Below are 19,599 nucleotides of genomic sequence, written 5' to 3' on the forward strand. Positions count from 1 at the left end.
GTTTTTGAGGCTCTCCGGCAGGTTCACGCCTTTGAGAACATCCACCATGGCTGCAGGCGAGTAAACAGCTCTGTCACTTGACATTGGTTCATTGCCATAAAGGTTTCAAACAAAATGGCCGCAGTGGCACGAACGGAGCGTGAAAGTCGACAACGAGCCAGGAACTAGTAATTGTCGAGGAGCCCTTGCGCACTTGTGATTGACACAATGATGGCCTTCGCACACAAGTGAGCGTAAGCTACTTGATTGATCCCGTGGGATGTTAGCGGAGAGTGATGCAAGGATGGTGGAAAAACAAGGTGGCTCTCAGGGGACAGCTGATGGTCAAAGTCTCGGGAGAATTGCGTCTGACAAAGACAACAACAGTCATCACTGGGCTGGGTCATCATTAGTTATTCCCTCAGGCCGAGATTGTTTTTCATGCGTTACACGCACAAACATACAGATTATCATGGCGCCGGGATTTTTTTGAAAAAATTTTTTACGGGTGCTTGTGTATGAATAGAATAGAATAGAATAGAATAGAATAGAATAGAATAGAATAGAATAGAATAGAATAGAATAGAATAGAATAGAATAGAATAGAATAGAATAGAATAGATCTTTATTGTCATTGTCTCACTTACATGCACCTTGTGTGTTTAAAATCATAACGTAACTTTCATTTTCAATGTAGTAAATACTAAAGAGCATATTTGCAGATTGGAACTCGCGGGATCACCTTCCACTGATTTTTTTTTTTTTCTCCAAGATTTTGGCATTTTCACATCATTGCGAACAGTGAAGCTAAGTGTTTGTTGCAATGGATCAAACGGAAACAGAAAGTAATCAGTCACCTGATTTATATTCTGCAAAGAGCAACTCATAGTAGTGCCTGCCATATTGTTGTATTATTATCATTTAGGAATCATTTTGTATCATTGTTTTGTCTTACACTGCCTCGAGTTGGCCAAGATGGGCCCAGCAGCGAGCGAGCACGGCCAAATGGCCAATCAATAGGTGCGGTGTGATCGATTGATTTGTGCTATTACTGCATGCTTTTATGAAACTTTCAAAAGCACATTAATGACAATGTCGATTGAGCAGAAGATTGCCCGTTTGTAGAGTCCTAACAAGTCGCACACTTTGGGGAAGGAAGGAAGGAAGGAAGGAAGGAAGGAAGGAAGGAAGGAAGGAAGGAAGGAAGGAAGGAAGGAAGGAAGGAAGGAAGGAAGGAAGGAAGGAAGGCCCGACGACTTCAGTGGCTTCCGATTTTTGGCCTGAATGACAACTGTCAGTGACATCAGACAGGAACAAGTCAGCATATCTGTACTTCATCATCAGGAGGCCTAAGCCTTCCATCACAAGCAAATAATGAAGCAAGGTAACCACCTAAGAAATACGGGACGCTTTTTCATATCAGTGGGCCACGACCAGAAGGTCAAAGTGGGATTGCGCCTTCTGAGGAACGGAAGGCCACAAAGGGAGGGAAGGAGCAGAACCACAACGCCTCCCGGACGAGACGACCAATCGCAGGACGTCCCCAGCCACCCAGCCGGCCGCCCAGGACCCACGCCAATCTTCTTATTGGCGTCCCGGCAGACAAGCACAAGTGGAGAGGATGCGAGTCGTGGCTTTCACTCGTCCGGTGACGTGTCTTGCGTCACGATGGAAGGGAACGGCACGCTAATGCTGAGTCTGGATGGCTTCATAGACGTGGCCACGTACAGATGGGTTTATTTTCTGTTCTTGTTGGCAATGTATATTCTCATCCTCTGCTCTAACGGCACCATTATTTGTCTGGTCTGGATTTACAGGAACCTTCATGAGCCCATGTATGTTTTCATTGCATGTTTGTCCCTCAACTCGCTTTTTCTCAGCACTGCCGTCTATCCCAAACTCTTTGTGGACGTCTTGTCTAAGCAGCAGAGCATTTCTTTGTCCTTTTGTCTGGTGCAGTTGTATTTCTTTTACAGTTTAGGTGCGTCCGACATCACGTTGCTGTTGGTCATGTCTTACGACAGATACGTGTCCATCTGCAGGCCTCTTCGGTACGCCTCGGTCATGGGCGCAAGAAGGGTGAGCCTTTTCTTGGCTTTGGCCTGGTTTCTGCCAGCCTGTGTGATGATGGTGACAATTTCCATGCACTCCAAACAAAAAATCTGCAGCTTGACTTCAGGTGGATTTTTTTGCAACGCGACAGTGATGAAGATTTACTGCACGTTACCACTGCCGATTATGGGGTGGACTTTTTTTGCCGTCTCGACCGTGGTGCTCATTCCCGTGTTGCTCATCCTCTTCACATACGTCAAGGTATTCGTAGTTAGTCGCTATCACAGTCTAGCCTGGAAAAAAGCCGTGGATACGTGTTTACCGCATGTGATTGTTTTAATCGCCACTGTGGGTTTGGTCCTATGCGACGGCGTCATCGGGCTGCTGGGGTCAGTACTTCCCAAAAGTGTGCAACTGATTATGACTGCACAAACAGTGGTGTACGCTCCTCTGCTCAATCCGATCGTATACGGCTTGAAGCTGAAAGAAATCCGCAAGCACGTGGAGAAACTCTTTCGTTCCAATCATGTTGGACTTATGGCAAATGGGCTGGAATGAAATGTGCAAATACATAGTACATGCGTTGTTGTGCTGAGATTGTGTGCCTGTTTTGACTTGATTCCAATAAGGGCCGTGCGTGCATGCACTTGTCTCCATTTGTCACCTGACTTCCAGCCAAGCCCCGATCAAGGAATTGCCCGCACCTGCTACAGCTCCTTAGGTCCCCTACTTGACCTCTGTGGATTGTGCCAGTGCCACTTTGTCTGCTTCCCCTGCCGCCAGCGCTTTCGTGCCCTGAACCGGCTCTGTTGCCGACCGCGCTTTGATCGCCGCCCGCCCCGACGACTCGCTCGGCCTTTGAGCACGCTTCTGATCGCCCGCCGCCTGCCTCCACCACCTCTCCAACCTGCCTCCACCACCAAACCCGCCCGCCCGCCTGCCTGCCTGCCTGCCTGCCTGCCTGCCTCCGACTACGCGCTGTGCTCTGCTGCTCAGCTGCACCAGCCAGATTGTAAGTCCAGCAATGTTCTACCTCCCCTTTCCCCCTTGTCAACAAAGGATCGTGCCGCATTTGGTCGCTCTGTCTCTGTTCCGTGCCCCTATTTTGTGTGCGAGTGGAAGCGTCTCTCTTTATCATTTCGTAGAGGTCTGTGCATACGAATGCAAACATCCAACTATAGAAAGATGATAGTCTCATCTCATGACTCCGATTTTTGTGGATGAAATGTCTGCAAATAAACGGGTGTATAATTGAACCCTTTTACCATGTCCTCAAGAACAATAAAGAAAATGTATTGCTCTGAATTAGTCGTATGTTTTGAAAGTGTGTTTTATTAAACACACCAAGGAGACGCAGGGGTTTTATTTTTCCCCCAATCCTGCTGCTGGAATCCCACCTACCGATTGAGAATCACTGATATCATTTATGAATCATAACTACATAGAACAGAAGCGTCTCCTTACCGTCACAGCGCAGCGGTTGATTTTGGAGTTGTTTAGGTGTGTCTGTCCTACTAGCAGAACCTCGTCATCCAAAGAAGCTTAATCTGTTTAAGAACACACAGTACATGCATGTGAGATCATGTTAGGAGGGAAGAAATAGAAAAACACACGAATGCACAGTTATCCCAGTAGGAAGCATCATTTTCATACAATGTTTACCTGTAAATGTTGGACGCTCACCTCCACAGCCCTACCAGATCTGTCGGAAACATCATTCTTGTCATCCAATAAAGTTTAAACTCACTCACTCACTCACTCACTCACTCACTCACTCACTCACTCACTCACTCACTCACTCACTCACTCACTCACTCACTCACTGTCATGTCTAAATGGAAGAATGTATGAGTGCAAGGTATTGTTGCAGGAATTGAATGCAATTTGAACATAAAGTCTACCTGTAAATGAGCAGCACAGGGGACACGCCATCAAATTGACCTGCACAATCTGGTTAGATCCATTAGAAACATTTGGCAACTCAAAACTAAAACCTGTATTAAACATTATTCTTTTTATAAAACAAAATCAAGAGATCAAAAATGAAAAGAAATATACTGACGATTTTCCATCCAGTTTTCTCCAACCACATTGTTTGAATATTATTTACACATTTATCCCACAAATATTCACGTTATAGGACAGATTTAAATATATATATATATATATAGATAGATAGAATTCATACATTTTAATATCCAATAATAATCCATCATTTTATATTTGTATGCATTTACTTTTTGAAAAGCACATCTACTGATCTAACCTAATAACAAAAATCCATCCATTGTCTGTACCACTTATCTTGATTGTCTGTAATAATTTCATGATATTTTTCTTTTTTTTTAAACCAAATTCAATATTGTCGTACAAGTATCACACGGCTTTTAAAGGCTATCAAATGAAAACTAAAAAGTGTTTCGAAACACATGTAGGACATAAATTGTGCATTGTCGTCTTCAATACACTTTAATGAACATTTTCCCGGTGACTTTTTGTTTTGTTGCTTTGCGGTGGCTGCTGTTGAAAAGCACAGCGGAGATTGACCGACCGACCGACCGTTCATGACATCATCACACGTTTGAGTACAAGGCCTCCTCCTTCTCATCCCTCTCTTGCTTGTCACTGATGCATTGTGTTCCATCCTCCACCATCATTCCCCCCTCTTCTTTACGCTCTAGTGATTGGTCACCATCCTCCTTGGTTTTGATCATAGCATACTCAGTGCCCTGGTGATTGGTTGTCACTCTCCTGGTGTTGTTTCTCCTCATTGCGGAAAAGTTGATGCTGGCGTAGGCCACTTCCGCTTTGCTGTCCTCCTCGCGCCCAACATTTTGGAGGTTGGATTGCTGACGAGAGAGAGAGAGAGAGAGAGAGAGAGAGAGAACGTCCACCTGAAATGTCATCACCCTCTTCCAAACAATTGCCTTCTCAAGTATTCCGAGAACTAGGAACTCGTGTGAGCTGCTCAATTAAAAGAGCCTTTGAAAGTATTTCGAGGCAACCCTTCATTGGAATTCTTTCTAGACACTGTAGCTAGATCTAGTTTGACAGTTAGGAATGGTTTTACTCTGGAAACCAAACCCCCGAGCAATATCATCTGCTAGCGTTAGCTGCTGGCTAATGAGCTAGCCAGCAACGAGCGCGCTGATCTCATCAATTTTCACTTTTGATGCTGCTTAACCTTTTTTTTTGGAAGATAGCAAAGCAAATTCTATTGCCATTCATTTCTATCGTAAAACAAAACTGCCAGTCTTAGCTGTTAAATGAACAGCGTACTTGTGAGGCCAACGGCTCCAGATCCAAACGCCCGGGGCTTTTCTTTGCTTTACTGGAAGGAGACATGGACACAAATGTTAAGATGTGTCCAACTGAAGTGGTAAAGAAGAAAAGAGAAGAAAAGAAAAGAAAAGAAAAGAAGACGCTTGTGCACCTGCAGCAGGTCCTGGCCAGCCAGCACAACAAAGCAGACACAAGCGCACCGCTGAAAAATGCAATGAAGACGTCCAGACGAAGCATGGATACCACCTTTGTCATCGCTTGGTCTGAATGAAAAGGGGTGGATTACCATAACGTCTGAAAAGGAGTACATTTTTCCAACGAAACAAATGACGCATTCCACTTAAAAGCCGTTCTTACCCTCTTGTTCGAATGTTATTTGAAGGTTGAGTATTTTCCTGTCCTCGCCATCTTTATGAACGCTCACACACTCCACGGCAGAGCTGTTGAGATGGCCTCCAATTAGCGTGACGTTGCTGTTGACGCTGTCGTCGGAAAGGGCAGTAACGGCGCTGCGGACCGTCCTGTTGGCCAGCCACGGCCATGTGATGGTGGGTCGCGGGACCCCGCCGCTGATGCACACGCAGGTCAACAGCTGACCCCGGAGCCAACAACCAGACCCGTTGACGATCCCTGCGAACCCTGCGCGAGGACACAATTAGCGTGAAACCGCGCTATATGGATGAACGGTGACAAAACCCCCAAAAATGCAAGTCGCTAAAATCCCCTGTCAAGATGTGGAGAACTGGCTATATTAAGAATTCCAACATGAATAACATCACTTCATCTAAAAGGAACCTGGAGTACACTATCTCCTTCAAATTCCAGCAACTGTCAAACAATTTGCTAGCTAGCCTGAGCTTTTCACTCTTTCACCGCCAGCCCTTTTCCAAGCCGTCCGTCCGTCTGTCTCCCCGAGCGCCCGCCGGACGCATTTTGACAGATCTCTCAAGACCGACTAAACATGGTGACATCTAGGAGCGGCTCAAACGTAGAGACTTGATTCTTGTTTATTATTTGTATCCCATTTGATCTGTATTTTATACCGTTTTATCTATGCATGAGCTGCCCAACTGATTGTCACAGTTCACAGTGCGTTGAGTGACAATAAAGCAATTGGATTCAATTGAATTTCACTCTACTCACATGTCACCATCACATCCACGTGCACCGTACGGTTTGACGCTACGCACTCGTAGCGTCCAGAGTGGGCCGCCGTTACGTTGGGGATGACGAGAGAGGCGCTAGCTAAACTCGGCTTCAACTGTGATCCGAGCGGCACGTTTGTCACGTCGGAATAGTTCCAAGTAATGGAAGAGGGCGGGAAACTGTCAGCGTTGCACAAAAGACTCAGGGTGTCACCTCTCTTCAATGTCGTCTGCCCCAAAATGGATGGAAGCTTCGCATCTGGGAGGAAAACAAAGGTCAACCATGGCATGGATTGGATTGGATTGGATTGGATTGGACTGGACTGGACTGGACTGGACTGGACTGGATTGGATTGGATTGGATTGGATTGGATTGGATTGGATTGGATTGGATTGGATTGGATTGGATTGGATTGTGTTTTGATTGTATGATTTCTTCACTGGTTCTTTTATATCAAACAAATGATTAAATGATTAAGACGCGTCACAACCACATCAGCGACACTCTGACGAAGGCGGAAGAACCCGCCGAAACATGTCAGGTAATGCACCTAAAATCATTTGTTTGATATAAAAGAACCAGTGAAGTGATGAAAAAGGAAAAACAAGATGAACCTAGTACAATGATTCGAATTTGTTGCTGTCCGTGTCACAGTGGTGTTTACTTCCTGTTTCTCTTTGGAAAGCAGCCCCTTTCGTGAAGGTATGAACGGCTGACTCGACTGGTCGCTGCCAAGGAGTGAAATGGTCTGTCTATTCGTGGCTTCAAGACCACCAAAATGATCCCATCCATCCATTGGATTCAATTGCAGAAACAAGGCCAGCAAGTTGTCAATGTGCGCTACTCACAGCTAACATTCAGCGTCACCGTCATCTCCGTGGTCACGTTGACTCTCCAGAAGGAGACCGCGCAAGTGACGCCGCGGCCGTGGTGTTCGGCGGTGGCGTTAAAGGTCAAAGTTGAATAGTAGCCCTGAGGAGCCATCCCGAAATCCAGCTCGCTGTCGGTGGGGCGAGTGTCGTTGTCTGCCGCTCGACTCCACGCCCAATCGATGGTGGGGACGAAGGCGGTGGAGCAGAGGCCCGGGGCCACGCAGGTGAGCGTCGCTGCTTGACCGGCAGTCATCTTGGGGAGCAGCACAGCGGGTTTCCTGAGAGCTGATCCAATTGAATCGGCGTGAGGTGAAGCGGATTGAAGTTCATTGCCAATTTGCCGCTTGCAAAGATTTCAGTGAAAATGAAAAGAAGGAAATGATCTCATGTTGTATCAGGTGGTTTCCTTATACCTATGCGAGGTCCCTTTGACACTTACATGTGATGGTGACCGACACTCGTCGTCGGAAGGTAAATCCGTCCAACTTGGACCGCAGCAAGCCGTTGACTCTCGGCTGATAGGATCCGGCGTCGGAGAATGTGAGGTCGTTGATCACGATGCTGCAGTTCCTGCGACGCACGTCGGGCTCCAACATTCCAACTCGACCCCGGAAGCGCTCTTGAATTTTGCCGCTGTTCTTGGAGTGGAAGATGATATCCGTGTCGCTGCACGTGCTTTTGCTTTCGGGGCACTTGAACCACACGAAGCTGTAAGGCACGAAGTCGGAGGTGCAGGAGAAGGAGCACGGGATGACCACGCAGAGTCCCACCTCGGACACAATTTGGCTTTCGCTGAGGCTGACGCAAAAGCCCTTCTCGCAGAAGTCGCCGCTGTGTGAGGCGCCTGCTTCCAAATAAAACCACCAGAAACATTTGAAAACATCCAAACCATCTGATGCTGTCGAAATACTACTAAATCGCTGTAGCAAAAACAAAAGAGTTTCAGTTCGGTTTCAAATACAGGCTGAAAGGGGTTTGAAAGTCATTGCATTCATTCTCTTATGATTGAGCCAACATCCAGTTGGAGCAAGTTTGACATGAAGACTCATGTAGTAGATAGGTGAAAATGGCTTTTTGAAAAGTTGACTGATGGTCAACTTTGACATCAAGACTCTGGCACAAAGCGTAGAAGAAAGAAAGAAAGCAAGCAAGCTTTCAAAGAGTTGCGTGGTCACCGCCTGCTCGGCTTAGCTGTGCACAATGGTGAGATTGGACTTTTTGCCATCTATTTATTAACAAATCAGTTCATCGGGTAGTGACTGATTGTTTTCATACCTGTGTAGTCGCTCACATGGAAGAACAAAGCAGCCCAGGTGAGAAAGCACATCCTAAAGCCAGACTGTTGCGCCAACTCGAAGTTCTGCTAATTTCCTGACAAAGGTTTCACATGTGAACGTACACAATCATTGGGACTTTATATGACGTACACTGCTCTCTCTCTCTCTCTCTCTCTCTCTCTCTCTCTCTCTCTCTCTCTCTCTCTCTCTCGCTCGCTCGCTCACACACATACATTTGGTCATATTTGTTTGATGATTTGACATTGATGAGACATTTTGGAATGAAGTCGTTCGATTTCAAATGAAAAGCTACAATACATATGAATTGATTTTTTGGAAATGTATTGCGCAACTTCATTTTTGAAAAGGACTACTAAAGGTTCAAACAATAACAAGAAAGAAAGAAAGAAAGAAAGAAAGAACGAACGAACGAACGAACGAAAAAGGTTCCAATCCTACATCATTGTCCGTGCCTGCTACAATGTTGAAGACAGACTATCACATCAAGAAAAGAAGTTGAAGCTTGCTAACACCGAAAGATAAGCTTTTTGGAACATACCTCGGTATATGCGTGTGTTCAGCTGTCGTCCGTCTTCTTGTAGCAGTACTTCCCCTCACAACTACTGTTTTTACCCTCTTTGTGCAATAGCAAAGGTTTTCAGGATGTGACAACGCAATCCTAAAAGTTTTTCTCATGCTGACACTGTGGCCTTATGTTTGTTTTAAACACTTATCTTACACTTCAGCTCTCTTGCTTTTATTCACAAATACATCTTTTTGTCACCCTCGATGTTTTAGATGTACTCGATATGACGCAATCGAGGTGTGCAAGGTGACTTGTAACTACTTTTTGTTTTCTACTCAGGGGAGACACATTTTCTCAAAAGTGCTGCCTTCAGGGGCGGCGGGGAACTGAGAGCACTCCGATGCTACAGTCATGACATCTTCCAATTGTTGAAAGGAGAAAAATATGACAGTTTGAAACGCTATTGCTGCTGCTGCTGCTGCTGCTGCTGCTGCTGCTGCGTCAGGGGAGTGAGTGAGTGGCTGATGGTGTAGGGCACCGCTTCAAAGTCAAGGCCCGGCCGGGGGCCAGATACGGCCCGCCACGTCATTTTAGGTGGCCCACGAAGACAAATTGTGCATCCAATTCGTGGGTCATTACAAGAATTGCAAATTGTCTTCACTTTTAATCATATCTTTTTTTTAAATATTTGACCAGTTTTGACTCGTCTGTTTTGAAAACGCGTTATTTGTCCGTTTGTTTTGCAGCTTTTACTGGATCTAATATGAGGAGCTCATACATTGATTTGGGTTGACAGTCATAATGGCCCTCCGAAAGAAGCTATGACTTCAATGCGGCCCGCGCAAATCAAAAATGACTTTGACAGGCAAGTGTACCCCTACACTGTAGGGGTACACTTGCCTGTCTTGTGTGCCGCCGACACCGTGATTTCGAATCCCGCATATGACGGTGTGAATGGCGGTGTGAATGTGTGTATGTGTGTGAGTGACCAAAAAAATTACAAAAATAAAAATCAAGATCTGCTGCGTCAGTGACAAGTTAACACAAAGAACCTTGCAAAGCTTCTATTTGAATTGAGCTTTCTCGTTTACCGTAGGCACGCCAGTTCACTGTAGTGATGTGCATTTTAAGTGAGCTGAATCAGTTCACTCAAAATAGTCGTTCAAAAGAATCGTTCACGGAATACGGAAATAAATCAAAAGGCACTGAAACAAAGCTATTGGGCCATCAGGTGACCTCGTTACACAATCTGCCTACATTTGTTATTTCGGGCGACACCAACACATATTACACATGACGTAAAACACATACACATATTGTCATATCAACCAATTAACCAAATGTCAGATTTGTATGTTTTCATGCGCAAAAATGAAAACAAGGAATAAAACACTCAAACAACAGACAAGTTTGAAAATAAAAGTTTATTGAAATAAGAAGAATAAAAGTACATTTCAAACCAGCAATCTAATGTGAAATTGCAGTAGATGTATTGGATAACAATATTTAGGCGTATATATGCATACACGTGTTATATCAAAACTACTGTAAGTATTATAAAATAAAGAGAAGCATCATCTCCCCGCCGTGGCGCATCCCTTCATGCAATAAAGTTAGCCGTTAGCGCAGTGCGCTCACTCGTTCACTCACACATCCGTTCAGTCACTCACATTCACTGAAAAGATTCCTTCCTTTGAACGAATCGTTCACTCACGAGCCAACACGATTGTCCACACGTGTGCCACACGTCGTCGAACGAAAAAAGACATACCAACGAACTTCACCTTTCGGCACCTTTATTTGGAGCCGTTTTTTTTTTAAATATAGATCTTTGACGGCTTCGCCGGTTGAACGGTCAAGATGGTGAAACCTCAATTCAAGGGAAAAAGCTCGATAAATCGTTCGACGTCCAGCAGCAACCCTGGTAAGTAAGCTAACTTTGTTAGCCACACGGTTTGTTTACAGTCAGCCGACTGACATTTAGCGTAAGCTCAAGATCAGTACGAGAAATTTGCATCATTACAGTAGCAATTGTGGATACTGGAAATAGAAAATAGCATGCAAAGAAGACAGCAGACTTGTGCTGGAGTGTAGCCCATCCTAATTTTAACACACAATAAATCACGTGACATTTTTGTAAATGTAATTGTGTTGTTTCCCCCCCTCCCAGATCGGGTCACGGGTGGGGGCAGCACCATGAGGGATCGCGCTACCATCAGACGTCTGAATATGTACCGACAAAAACAGAGATGGTAACTGATTTGGTTTTTATTTGTGTGTTTAATTTCATAGAAACTGCTGCAATGTTGTGATACGTGTGCATGACCTGAATCCGTTGTTGTTGTTGTTGTTGTTTTAAACCAGTAACAACAGAGGAAAAGTCGTCAAGCCCTTACAATACCAGTCTACTGTGACTCCCGGGACAGTGGCTCGAGTTGAACCCAACATCAAGTGGTTTAGTGAGTTCAATGGCAGATTTGCTATTGTTTTACGTTACGCGAGTGTATGTCGAAGACCAGTTGTGTCATCTGTTTAAAATGTAAACGCCAAACCAACACGTCAACCCGTAGTTGTTTCGGACACATGTACGACAGGTCAAATTGGTGCGGACAGGGGTTCATTTGCAACTTTTTGTCATGCAGCAAACACGCGGGTGATCAAGCAATCATCCCTGCAGAAGTTCCAAGAAGAGATGGGTGCTGTGAAGAAGGATCCGTACCGCGTTGTGATGAGACCGAGCAAAGTGCCTATGACGCTGCTGCACGACCGAGTCAAAGCGCACGTGAGTGAAAGATCAGGCTCATGTCCTCCGACGCAACTTCAAAGGCCAGAGATCCATTTTTGGAGTCAGCATGACAACAAGGTCTCCTCTCCTGCTTCTTTTGGCAGAACTCCAAAGTGCACATTTTAGACACGGAGGCTTTCCAGACCACGTTTGGACCCAAGGCACAGCGGAAGCGGCCCAGTCTTGTGGTGACCGACGTCAAGGACCTGTTGGAGCAAGCCGAAGCTTCGTCCTTGAGCTACAATGCCGAAAAGGACAAAGACTTGGTGACGGAGGACACGGGGGTCCGGTAAGGCCCGGCGATGCAGAATGACTCTTGCGCAGCATCTTGCCGACCTACAAAATACGAATTTGCGACCGACTACTTTTTGCTTTGCGACAGGGACGCGGTCCGCGAAGAGATTTTCAAAAAGGGTCAGTCCAAGAGGATTTGGGGAGAACTGTACAAGGTACGGTTGCACGCTAACATGGATCCTGTGCGCTCAATTGGGAATTCAACCAAGGGCTGCTTTTTGGCCGCTCCAGGTGATCGACTCGTCCGACGTCGTCATCCAAGTGCTGGACGCCCGCGACCCGATGGGCACCCGCTCGCAGAGTATCGAGGCTTACATCAAGAAGGAGAAGTCGTGGAAGCACTTGATCTTTGTGCTTAACAAGTGCGACCTCATCCCTACTTGGGTCACCGTAAGACTTCCCTTCCTCCAACTCTTGACTCTTGAGCAGCTTGACTGAAACACGGGCTGGCTCTGTGTTCAACCAGAAACGCTGGGTGGCGCTGTTGTCCCAGGAGTACCCCACCCTGGCTTTCCACGCCAGTCTCACCAACTCGTTTGGTAAAGGCTCCCTCATTCAGCTCCTCAGGCAGTTTGGCAAGGTAGACCCGCTAAAGCTTTTCGAAAACAAAACCTATCAACTGAGAGGTAACTTCTTTTTTTTTTCTTCCCTTGCAGCTCCACACAGATAAGAAACAGATCAGTGTGGGCTTCATCGGTTACCCCAACGTGGGCAAAAGCTCTGTCATCAACACACTGCGCTCCAAGAAAGTCTGCAATGTCGCGCCCATTGCTGGAGAAACTAAGGTACGCTTTCTCAATGGCACAGGAAAAAAAACACAAAAAAAACATATACCACTAATCAGTGGAGCAGATGATGAAAGCAAATCATCCAAATTTGCTTGATCTGAAATGATGATCTGAAAATATTTATTTATTTATTTATTTTTTGTCGGGCTTGGTCCCAGGTGTGGCAGTATATCACTTTGATGCGACGCATCTTCCTCATTGATTGTCCCGGTGTGGTCTACCCTTCAGAGGACAGCGAAACGGATATTGTTCTTAAAGGAGTGGTACGTCGGTCTTTTCTTTCCAATCTTTTGGTGTTAAAAACGAAAAACAAAACAAAAAGACTTGAGGCTTAAAACCTGCTGCACTCCTATCCCTTGTCACGAAAGGTCCAAGTGGAGAAGATCAAGGACCCCGAGGAGCACATCGGTGCAGTGCTGGAGCGGGCCAAGCCGGAGTACATCCAGAAGACGTACCGCATCCCCACGTGGAGCTCGGCAGAGGATTTCCTCGAGAAGTTGGCCTTCCGCACCGGCAAACTTCTGAAAGTACGAGCGGGCGGTTGGAAAAGTCTGCGTGAGCTGAAACAATGATCACGTTTTGGTCTAATTTCTCATCTCTCTGTAATCAACTTTTTAATCGAGCATTCATAGGGAAATATTGTTGCTACGGTTTTTTTAGGATTCCCCCGTTTTTAATTCTGTGAAGTACATTATAGTTATTAGACAGTTTGTCTCGTCTCGTCTCGTCTCGTGTTGTGTTGTGCAGGGCGGAGAACCAGATCTGCCCACGGTGTCCAAGATGGTGTTAAACGATTGGCAGAGGGGGCGGATACCTTTTTTTGTGAAGCCTCCCGGGCCCGAGCTTGACCAAGAGGTAAACCAACAATTTGATGCATGCTACAGAATGTCCCATTACCTTTTTTTCCTCCGTTTCACAAGGAAGTCGAAGCTCCCCCAGTAGCAGTAGCCAACGCGCAAGAAGTCCAGACGGAGGAGGCCGCCGCGCCCGCCCCCGTCGGCGCTGAAGACGAAGAGCGGCAGAAACGGCAAAAGGAGGAGGAGGAGCTTCACAAGATTTTGTCCAACGTGCGGCAGAACTTCGGCAAGATCAACGTGGCGCCCGAATTCAACGAGGAGGACCTGGTCCCCGTGGAGATGCCCGACCTGGACATCTCCGGCTCGGAGGCCGAGGAGGAGGACGACGACAGTGAGGAAGAGGAGGAGGGTGGAAAGGAAGAAGAGAAAGCGGGAGGCGGCGGCGAGCCGGCCGCCGAAGAGAGTCCCCTTGTCAAGAAGAATTCCAAGCAGGTGATCCGCGAGTTGGACGAGAAGATCGCCAAATACAAGCAGTTTCTGGACCGGGCCAAATCCAAACGCTTCTCTGCCATCAGGTCAGTGTGAGCGCTCGACCAAATGTTGAAGGAGGAGGATGGCACATTGTTTTGATCCAGTTGAAAACGAAACTCACCTTCTACTTGTACTAGGATACCAAAAGCTGATTCGGACAAACTGTTATCGAACATCAAGACCAAACAAGCGCAGATGAAAGGTAACTAAGAATCACATCTTTGAACATTTATTAATGTTTTTTTGGTGCAATACATGTGAACTGAATCTTTTTCCCCTTCAACAACCGTACATTGTTGATTCTTGCGCTAGCCTCGCTGTCAAAATAGTTTTTCTCTGACACTCTCGTTTTGATTGATTTTAGTCACTGCTCAGAAAAACAGAAAGCGGAAAGCTGACAGCGACGATGAGGAAGATGGCCGATCCGCCCGACGACCCAAACTCTCGTCCAAAGAGGTGAAGAAGAACCTAAAATGCATTTGACTTGTTTCCACGCATTGAATCACTTTTGTAAATGTCTGTCACAAAAGTGAAAAAGATAACGGGTCGGTGTTTTTCCACTTGGACAGAGAAGAGCGATGGATCGCGCCCAGCGGTCCAAGAAAGTCGGCTCGCGCTACTACGAAACGCACAACGTCAAGAACAGGAACAAGGACAAGAAGATGGACAGCCAAGCGCCAACGTCGGAGGGCAGAAAAGCTAAGAGAGCTAAGCGCTAAAGGATAGCAATAAAATCGATTCGGAAAGACTTTGAATGATGTTTGGAAGTTACTTCTTTGGCGTGACAATTCCTTCCAGCTGGGCCTGAACGGAAATACAGATATTAGGAGAAGGAAAGTCGGGACAAGTCGCCGTGTTCTACCTTGAGCTGCTGGTTGGTCTTCTTCAAAAACTGAATCTGCTCCACGTGCTTCTTTTCTTGCGCTTCCCGTTTTTCCTCTTCCCTTTTCTCGTTGGCCACGCATTGGGCGTTCTGCGCATTCAGCCGCATGGTCAGCTCCTCCTTTTCTTTCTCCAGATCGTTAATCTGGAAGTGTAAATGCAGGGGACAATCAGCTCGGTATCATTTTCAATGGAGGCGCGTTACGATGTGTTTATTTGAAATAAAACTTGTCTTGATTAGATGTCTGTGACTTTAATCGTTATGACAACAGGTGAGGAGAATGGCTTTTGTTTGTGGAAGAGTGTCGATGTGAATGATCTGCATGCAAAGCGCTAAGAACGCCCTACTGTATTCCTTTTTTTTTTTCTCTCTCCGTTAATACTGCCACCTGCTGGATGTGCGGTTGAACTGCGTTTTGTAGAGCCAAGCGTAAAACTGGTGGGGCTGCTTACTCTTTGTCGCATGTCCTCCTTGTCCTGCTCGGCCTGGAGAGCTTTCCTCATCCCGAAGACCACGCTGCTCTCGTACAGGGTCTGGTAAGCGGCCACGGTCGTTTGGATCTCGTCTCGGACGCGCAGCAGCAGGAGGCCCCGCTCGACGCAGTTGATGCTCACCTGCCGGATCAGCTCGTCTCGAAATAAAGAAAAAAGGGGGAATACAAGTACGGCAGTGACTGTGTTCATTCCTGTGGCGTCAAATTGCCATCATTCGTAGTTACCGAAGCACTGAGCGTACAAGTCCCTGCGAATGGGGCAGATGCCCGTTTCCAAGGCCCGCCTCTGCTGCAGCTTCCTGTCAAGCGCCTCTTCCAGCTTGACCACGTCGGCCCGTGTACTTGGCCTACTGGACACTCGTTGGGCCCACATGTCGTTGCCCTCCGTCCACTCTCTAGACGGAGGTTACAATGCGAGTTTGTTGGGGTGGTGGAAAAGGCGTTGCGGGCTGGGCTGGGCTGGGCTGGGCTAGGCTGGGCTGGGCTGGGCTGGGCTGGGGTGCACTCACCTCGGGGGAAAGATGATGTTGAGGACTTCCTCATTTTCAGGTGACCCTGATTTGCTTTTAGGAGGAGGGGGCACAGGGGTGTCAGCAGGCTGATGTGGGCTCACTTTGAATGGACGCCCCTGCGGGAATATATATATATATATATACATACCTTTAAATGTTCTCTGAAAAGGGGCTGTAGTGTTATAAGAATAAAGTCGTGTTTTCAAGGAAGAAGAAAAAAAAAAAGACTGGACCGCAATTTGAGAATACAGATCACACTAACAAGTCTTAAAGCGTAAAATAATGACGAGCACTCAGGACAAACAGGTTACCTACAATGAATAGTCTGTTCATAATTAGAATTGATCTGTGATTATAACAACTATTTGTAATTCATGCAGTTTAAATAAATGTGTCTACTTACTTTTACTGATTTCCTAACGGTGCCTTTGCTTATTGAAACTGGAGTGTCATATTTGAGAAGAGACTCTGTGAACTCACTCATCTTGTATGATATGTTATGATGACTTTTTAAAAAAATAAAAATAACAAGCTCCAGCTCCACGTTGGTTTCAACTAAAAAAAAAAAAGTTCGCGTTGACGTTTTTTTGTCGTTATGGCAACCGTCTCCTGGTGTCCATTTCCTTCGATCCGGGTAGGATCGAAAAGAGTAGAAAAAGTAAGATGTTACCATTCATACATTTAGTTTGCATCATAAGTTAAAGAGTAGGTTTTTACGAAAGAATTACATTTTGCTATCGTGTTTAAGTGCGCTATCTCTAAAAATGAAACACGTGTGACTCCAAAACGGAACCATTCTACATGCAGTTCTTCGCCGGGGCACATTTAGCTGTTTCTCATCGGAAGCGGAAGTAAAGATTCCGTAACGTACACTAGCGCAACTGTTTTTCGCTTCGTTTGTTTTTCCTAGGAAACGGTCATGTACGCTTAAGGTAAAGTGCTCTACAAGTTTTTGGGAGGACTCTTTTAGTGAAAAGCAAATGGCCAAAGAAAAACGACACAAGAGAAGGGACTCGCCCGAAATGAAAGTTAAGGTGAAACAAGAGAAGCTAAGCCCCGCGAGGCCGCACAGAACACGCCGCTCGCCCAGTGACAACAGAAGCCCACCGAGGAGGAGAGCCAGCAGGTCTTCCTACTTGTTATTAAGACATGTTGTTTTAAATCGTGGTTTTTCTTCCATAAAACAACGCGTGGTACAAAGTTAGTGTAGCTTAGCTTGCTTGGCTAGCCGTTAGCATTTGTTGCGCAACAAACCAAATGTTATGCTTTCCAAGATTTGTTTTGTATGTTTATATTCGGTCCAGGTCGCCTGTTAGGACAAGCGCAGGCAGGAGAAAGAGCCCCCCTCCCCGGCGAGGTAGCAGATCTCCTCGGAGGCGAAGTCCTCATCGCGGTGCTGATGTCAAGTTAAAGCGGGTGAACTAGTCGTTTTCTTCCCAAAATGAATCACAATGACCAAACTCGACTTTTCTTTTCAAATCAATTGACCAAGTGACTGCTTCATCTGAAACTTATTTTCCCAAATCATCGTCCTATTACCAATCGCAACACAGGAGCGTGACGAGCATCGTCCTGGCGGAGATGAGCAGAGAAGACGAAACGAGCAGCCGGAGGAAAGGCGCAGCAAGTGGGAATCGGAGCGACCTCACGAGAGAGAACGTAACGGCGACAGACGGCGGGAGCGGGATGCGGCCACCTCGCAACAAGCCGAGCGGCGCCAGCACGACGAGCAGCGGCGGGAAAATCGTGAAAGGCGCGAGGAGAACCAGGAAATGAACTTTGGCCGTCAGGAGAGCGCCAGCAACAGCCCGACGGAGCCCCCCGCCGACAAGGAGAAGCCCAACTTTGGCCTGTCGGGGGCGCTCACGGAAGACACCAACACCTTCCGGGGAGTCGTGATCAAGTACAACGAGCCGCCCGAGGCGCGCATTCCCAAGCGCAGGTGGCGGCTCTACCCGTTTAAGAACGACGAGCAGCTTCCCGTCATGTACATTCACAGACAGAGTGCCTATTTGTTGGGGAGACAGCGGAAAATCGCCGACATTCCCATCGATCACCCGTCCTGCTCCAAGCAGCACGCCGTCTTCCAGTACAGGTAAGCGCAGCTCGATTGGAGTCAACCCGACACGGTAGAACGACTCGAAAGAGCCTCTTTTTCAGAGTGACGGAGTTCACGCGGGCCGACGGCACCGCGGGCCGCCGGGTGAGACCGTACATCATCGACTTGGCGTCGGGCAACGGCACTTACCTGAACAACCAGCGCATCGAGGCGCAGCGCTACTACGAGCTCAAGGAGAAGGACGTGCTCAAGTTCGGCTTCAGCAGTCGCGAGTACGTCCTGCTGCACGAGTTCTCAGACACCAGCGAGGTGGACGTCAAGGAGCAGCCGGACGAGGAGGACGAAGGCCTGGATGAGTAACAAAAGAGAGATGTTCAAATTGTATTCTTTTGCGTTTCGAGACGGGACCTGTTGAATGAAGCGGTCGAGCGTGGCGTGGCGTGACGTGACGTGACGTGACGTGACGTGACGTGACGTTGAGGTGTCCGTAGACATTCACCCGCCTTTTTATTTTCTCACGTCAGTCATGTAAAATGACATTTTTCTACTGTAAATAAAGACTGTCAACCATTCAACTGCATCGACCGAATTGTTGGCCATGAAATATTTGAAAATTAGGAGCATCATTTTCATTGTGCCTTGTCTGCCAGATGATCAGTGATGGGACATTCTTTTCGAGGACTCTTGTAGAAGGGATCAGACAGGGAAATAAACGTGCTGCGTTTTTTGATATTCATCGCCACTATTAATAACCTCCAAAATATGAAAGAAAGAAAGAAAGAAAAATGGAGTCAATGTGTTATTTTAGAAGCAAACATGTCGACGACTCCTGCTCTGAATCAAGCAAAGGCGCTACCCCGAATGTCCACAAGGTGCCACTCGCATTGTGATCCACAGTGAAGCAACGTGCAGCCGCTCTGTCTCTTGGCTGCAAAAGTGCAAGGCTGGCAACAAAAGGGGCTTGGCACCCTAGCTCGTTACAGTATGCAAGCGTTTGTATTACTGGGAAAGAACACAATTAGAGCGGTAGCATGTGCCGTGCCGTGCCGAGCCCAGCTTATTGCGCAACCCGCCACCACAGTTCAAGACAATGAAAAGTTACCGCGGGCGGAAGTCAACAACTTCATTGAAACATTGAGTGCCAAAGCAGTGGGAACACAAAAAGCACAAGTATCCGGTTTCAGGATATGTTTCGTCACCGAAGTAGGGTGGAGTTTCGGGAATGTTCGTCGATTTGACACCACCCAAGCGGAGTGGGCGGGCGGTCGAGCGGGCGGCCACTCACTCGCTCTAGTGATGTGCATTCCGGTTCTTTTAAGTGAA

The 19,599-nt window shown here is 46.8% G+C and overlaps 6 protein-coding genes across 15 annotated transcripts in view; 3 read left to right on the forward strand and 3 right to left on the reverse strand.

Moving 5' to 3' along the window:
* LOC148391496 (B-cell receptor CD22-like) overlaps positions 1-4,079 on the reverse strand; it is a 10,559-nt gene extending 6,480 nt beyond the window's left edge. For 5 of the 6 annotated variants that reach the window (XR_015860668.1, XM_088386170.1, XM_088386169.1 and 2 more), the window contains exons 1-3: positions 3,933-4,079; positions 3,694-3,733; positions 3,496-3,578 (exon numbers count right to left, since the gene is read on the reverse strand). The gene's annotated coding sequence lies outside the window, so the exon portion shown is untranslated. Of the gene's footprint in view, positions 1-3,495; positions 3,579-3,693; positions 3,836-3,932 lie in introns of those variants that run through there. The other variant, XM_088386167.1, reaches the window with a different exon arrangement.
* On the forward strand, positions 1,165-10,003 carry LOC148391497 (olfactory receptor 2K2-like). Its single transcript, XM_088386192.1, has 2 exons — positions 1,165-3,043; positions 9,474-10,003. The coding sequence occupies exon 1, from the start codon at positions 1,354-1,356 to the stop codon at positions 2,587-2,589; it is 1,236 nt and encodes a 411-aa protein (XP_088242318.1). The 5' UTR covers positions 1,165-1,353; the 3' UTR covers positions 2,590-3,043; positions 9,474-10,003.
* Positions 4,208-9,282, reverse strand: LOC148391498 (sialic acid-binding Ig-like lectin 16). Of its 4 annotated transcripts, none has more exons than XM_088386187.1 (9): positions 9,168-9,281; positions 8,607-8,702; positions 7,771-8,175; positions 7,308-7,616; positions 6,457-6,717; positions 5,671-5,952; positions 5,465-5,576; positions 5,311-5,362; positions 4,208-4,880 (listed from the first exon to the last, which is right to left on the reverse strand). In XM_088386187.1, exons 2-9 carry the CDS (start codon positions 8,656-8,658, stop codon positions 4,605-4,607), a joined length of 1,749 nt encoding a protein of 582 aa, XP_088242313.1. In that variant the 5' UTR covers positions 8,659-8,702; positions 9,168-9,281; the 3' UTR covers positions 4,208-4,604. The 4 variants fall into 4 exon arrangements, with proteins under 4 accessions (XP_088242313.1, XP_088242312.1, XP_088242314.1 ...); XM_088386186.1 differs by having other exon boundaries at positions 7,771-8,178; XM_088386188.1 differs by lacking the exon at positions 6,457-6,717 and having other exon boundaries at positions 7,771-8,178; positions 9,168-9,282.
* Positions 10,004-10,718: 715 nt separating the features above from the next.
* On the forward strand, positions 10,719-15,084 carry gnl2 (G protein nucleolar 2). The gene is made up of 16 exons (XM_088387459.1): positions 10,719-11,058; positions 11,305-11,386; positions 11,499-11,593; positions 11,777-11,916; positions 12,024-12,208; positions 12,302-12,368; positions 12,445-12,603; positions 12,680-12,793; positions 12,870-12,998; positions 13,160-13,264; positions 13,370-13,528; positions 13,749-13,856; positions 13,922-14,373; positions 14,467-14,531; positions 14,694-14,785; positions 14,899-15,084. Exons 1-16 carry the CDS (start codon positions 10,995-10,997, stop codon positions 15,046-15,048), a joined length of 2,166 nt encoding a protein of 721 aa, XP_088243585.1. The 5' UTR covers positions 10,719-10,994; the 3' UTR covers positions 15,049-15,084.
* On the reverse strand, positions 14,521-18,335 carry LOC148391500 (axonemal dynein light intermediate polypeptide 1-like). Of its 2 annotated transcripts, XM_088387462.1 has the most exons (6): positions 16,621-18,155; positions 16,215-16,333; positions 15,931-16,100; positions 15,665-15,843; positions 15,192-15,356; positions 14,521-15,133 (listed from the first exon to the last, which is right to left on the reverse strand). In XM_088387462.1, exons 1-6 carry the CDS (start codon positions 16,888-16,890, stop codon positions 15,098-15,100), a joined length of 939 nt encoding a protein of 312 aa, XP_088243588.1. In that variant the 5' UTR covers positions 16,891-18,155; the 3' UTR covers positions 14,521-15,097. The 2 variants fall into 2 exon arrangements, with proteins under 2 accessions (XP_088243588.1, XP_088243587.1); XM_088387461.1 differs by having other exon boundaries at positions 14,521-15,356; positions 16,621-18,335.
* On the forward strand, positions 17,036-18,851 carry snip1 (Smad nuclear interacting protein). The gene is made up of 4 exons (XM_088387460.1): positions 17,036-17,343; positions 17,522-17,633; positions 17,771-18,312; positions 18,378-18,851. The coding sequence occupies exons 1-4, from the start codon at positions 17,198-17,200 to the stop codon at positions 18,634-18,636; spliced, it is 1,059 nt and encodes a 352-aa protein (XP_088243586.1). The 5' UTR covers positions 17,036-17,197; the 3' UTR covers positions 18,637-18,851.
* The last annotated feature ends 748 nt before the right edge of the window (positions 18,852-19,599 follow it).

This window comes from Syngnathus floridae, chromosome 10 (genome assembly GCF_059516105.1).
Source record: "Syngnathus floridae isolate MCC-2025c chromosome 10, RoL_Sflo_1.0, whole genome shotgun sequence".
Classification (NCBI taxonomy): Eukaryota; Metazoa; Chordata; class Actinopteri; order Syngnathiformes; family Syngnathidae; genus Syngnathus; species Syngnathus floridae.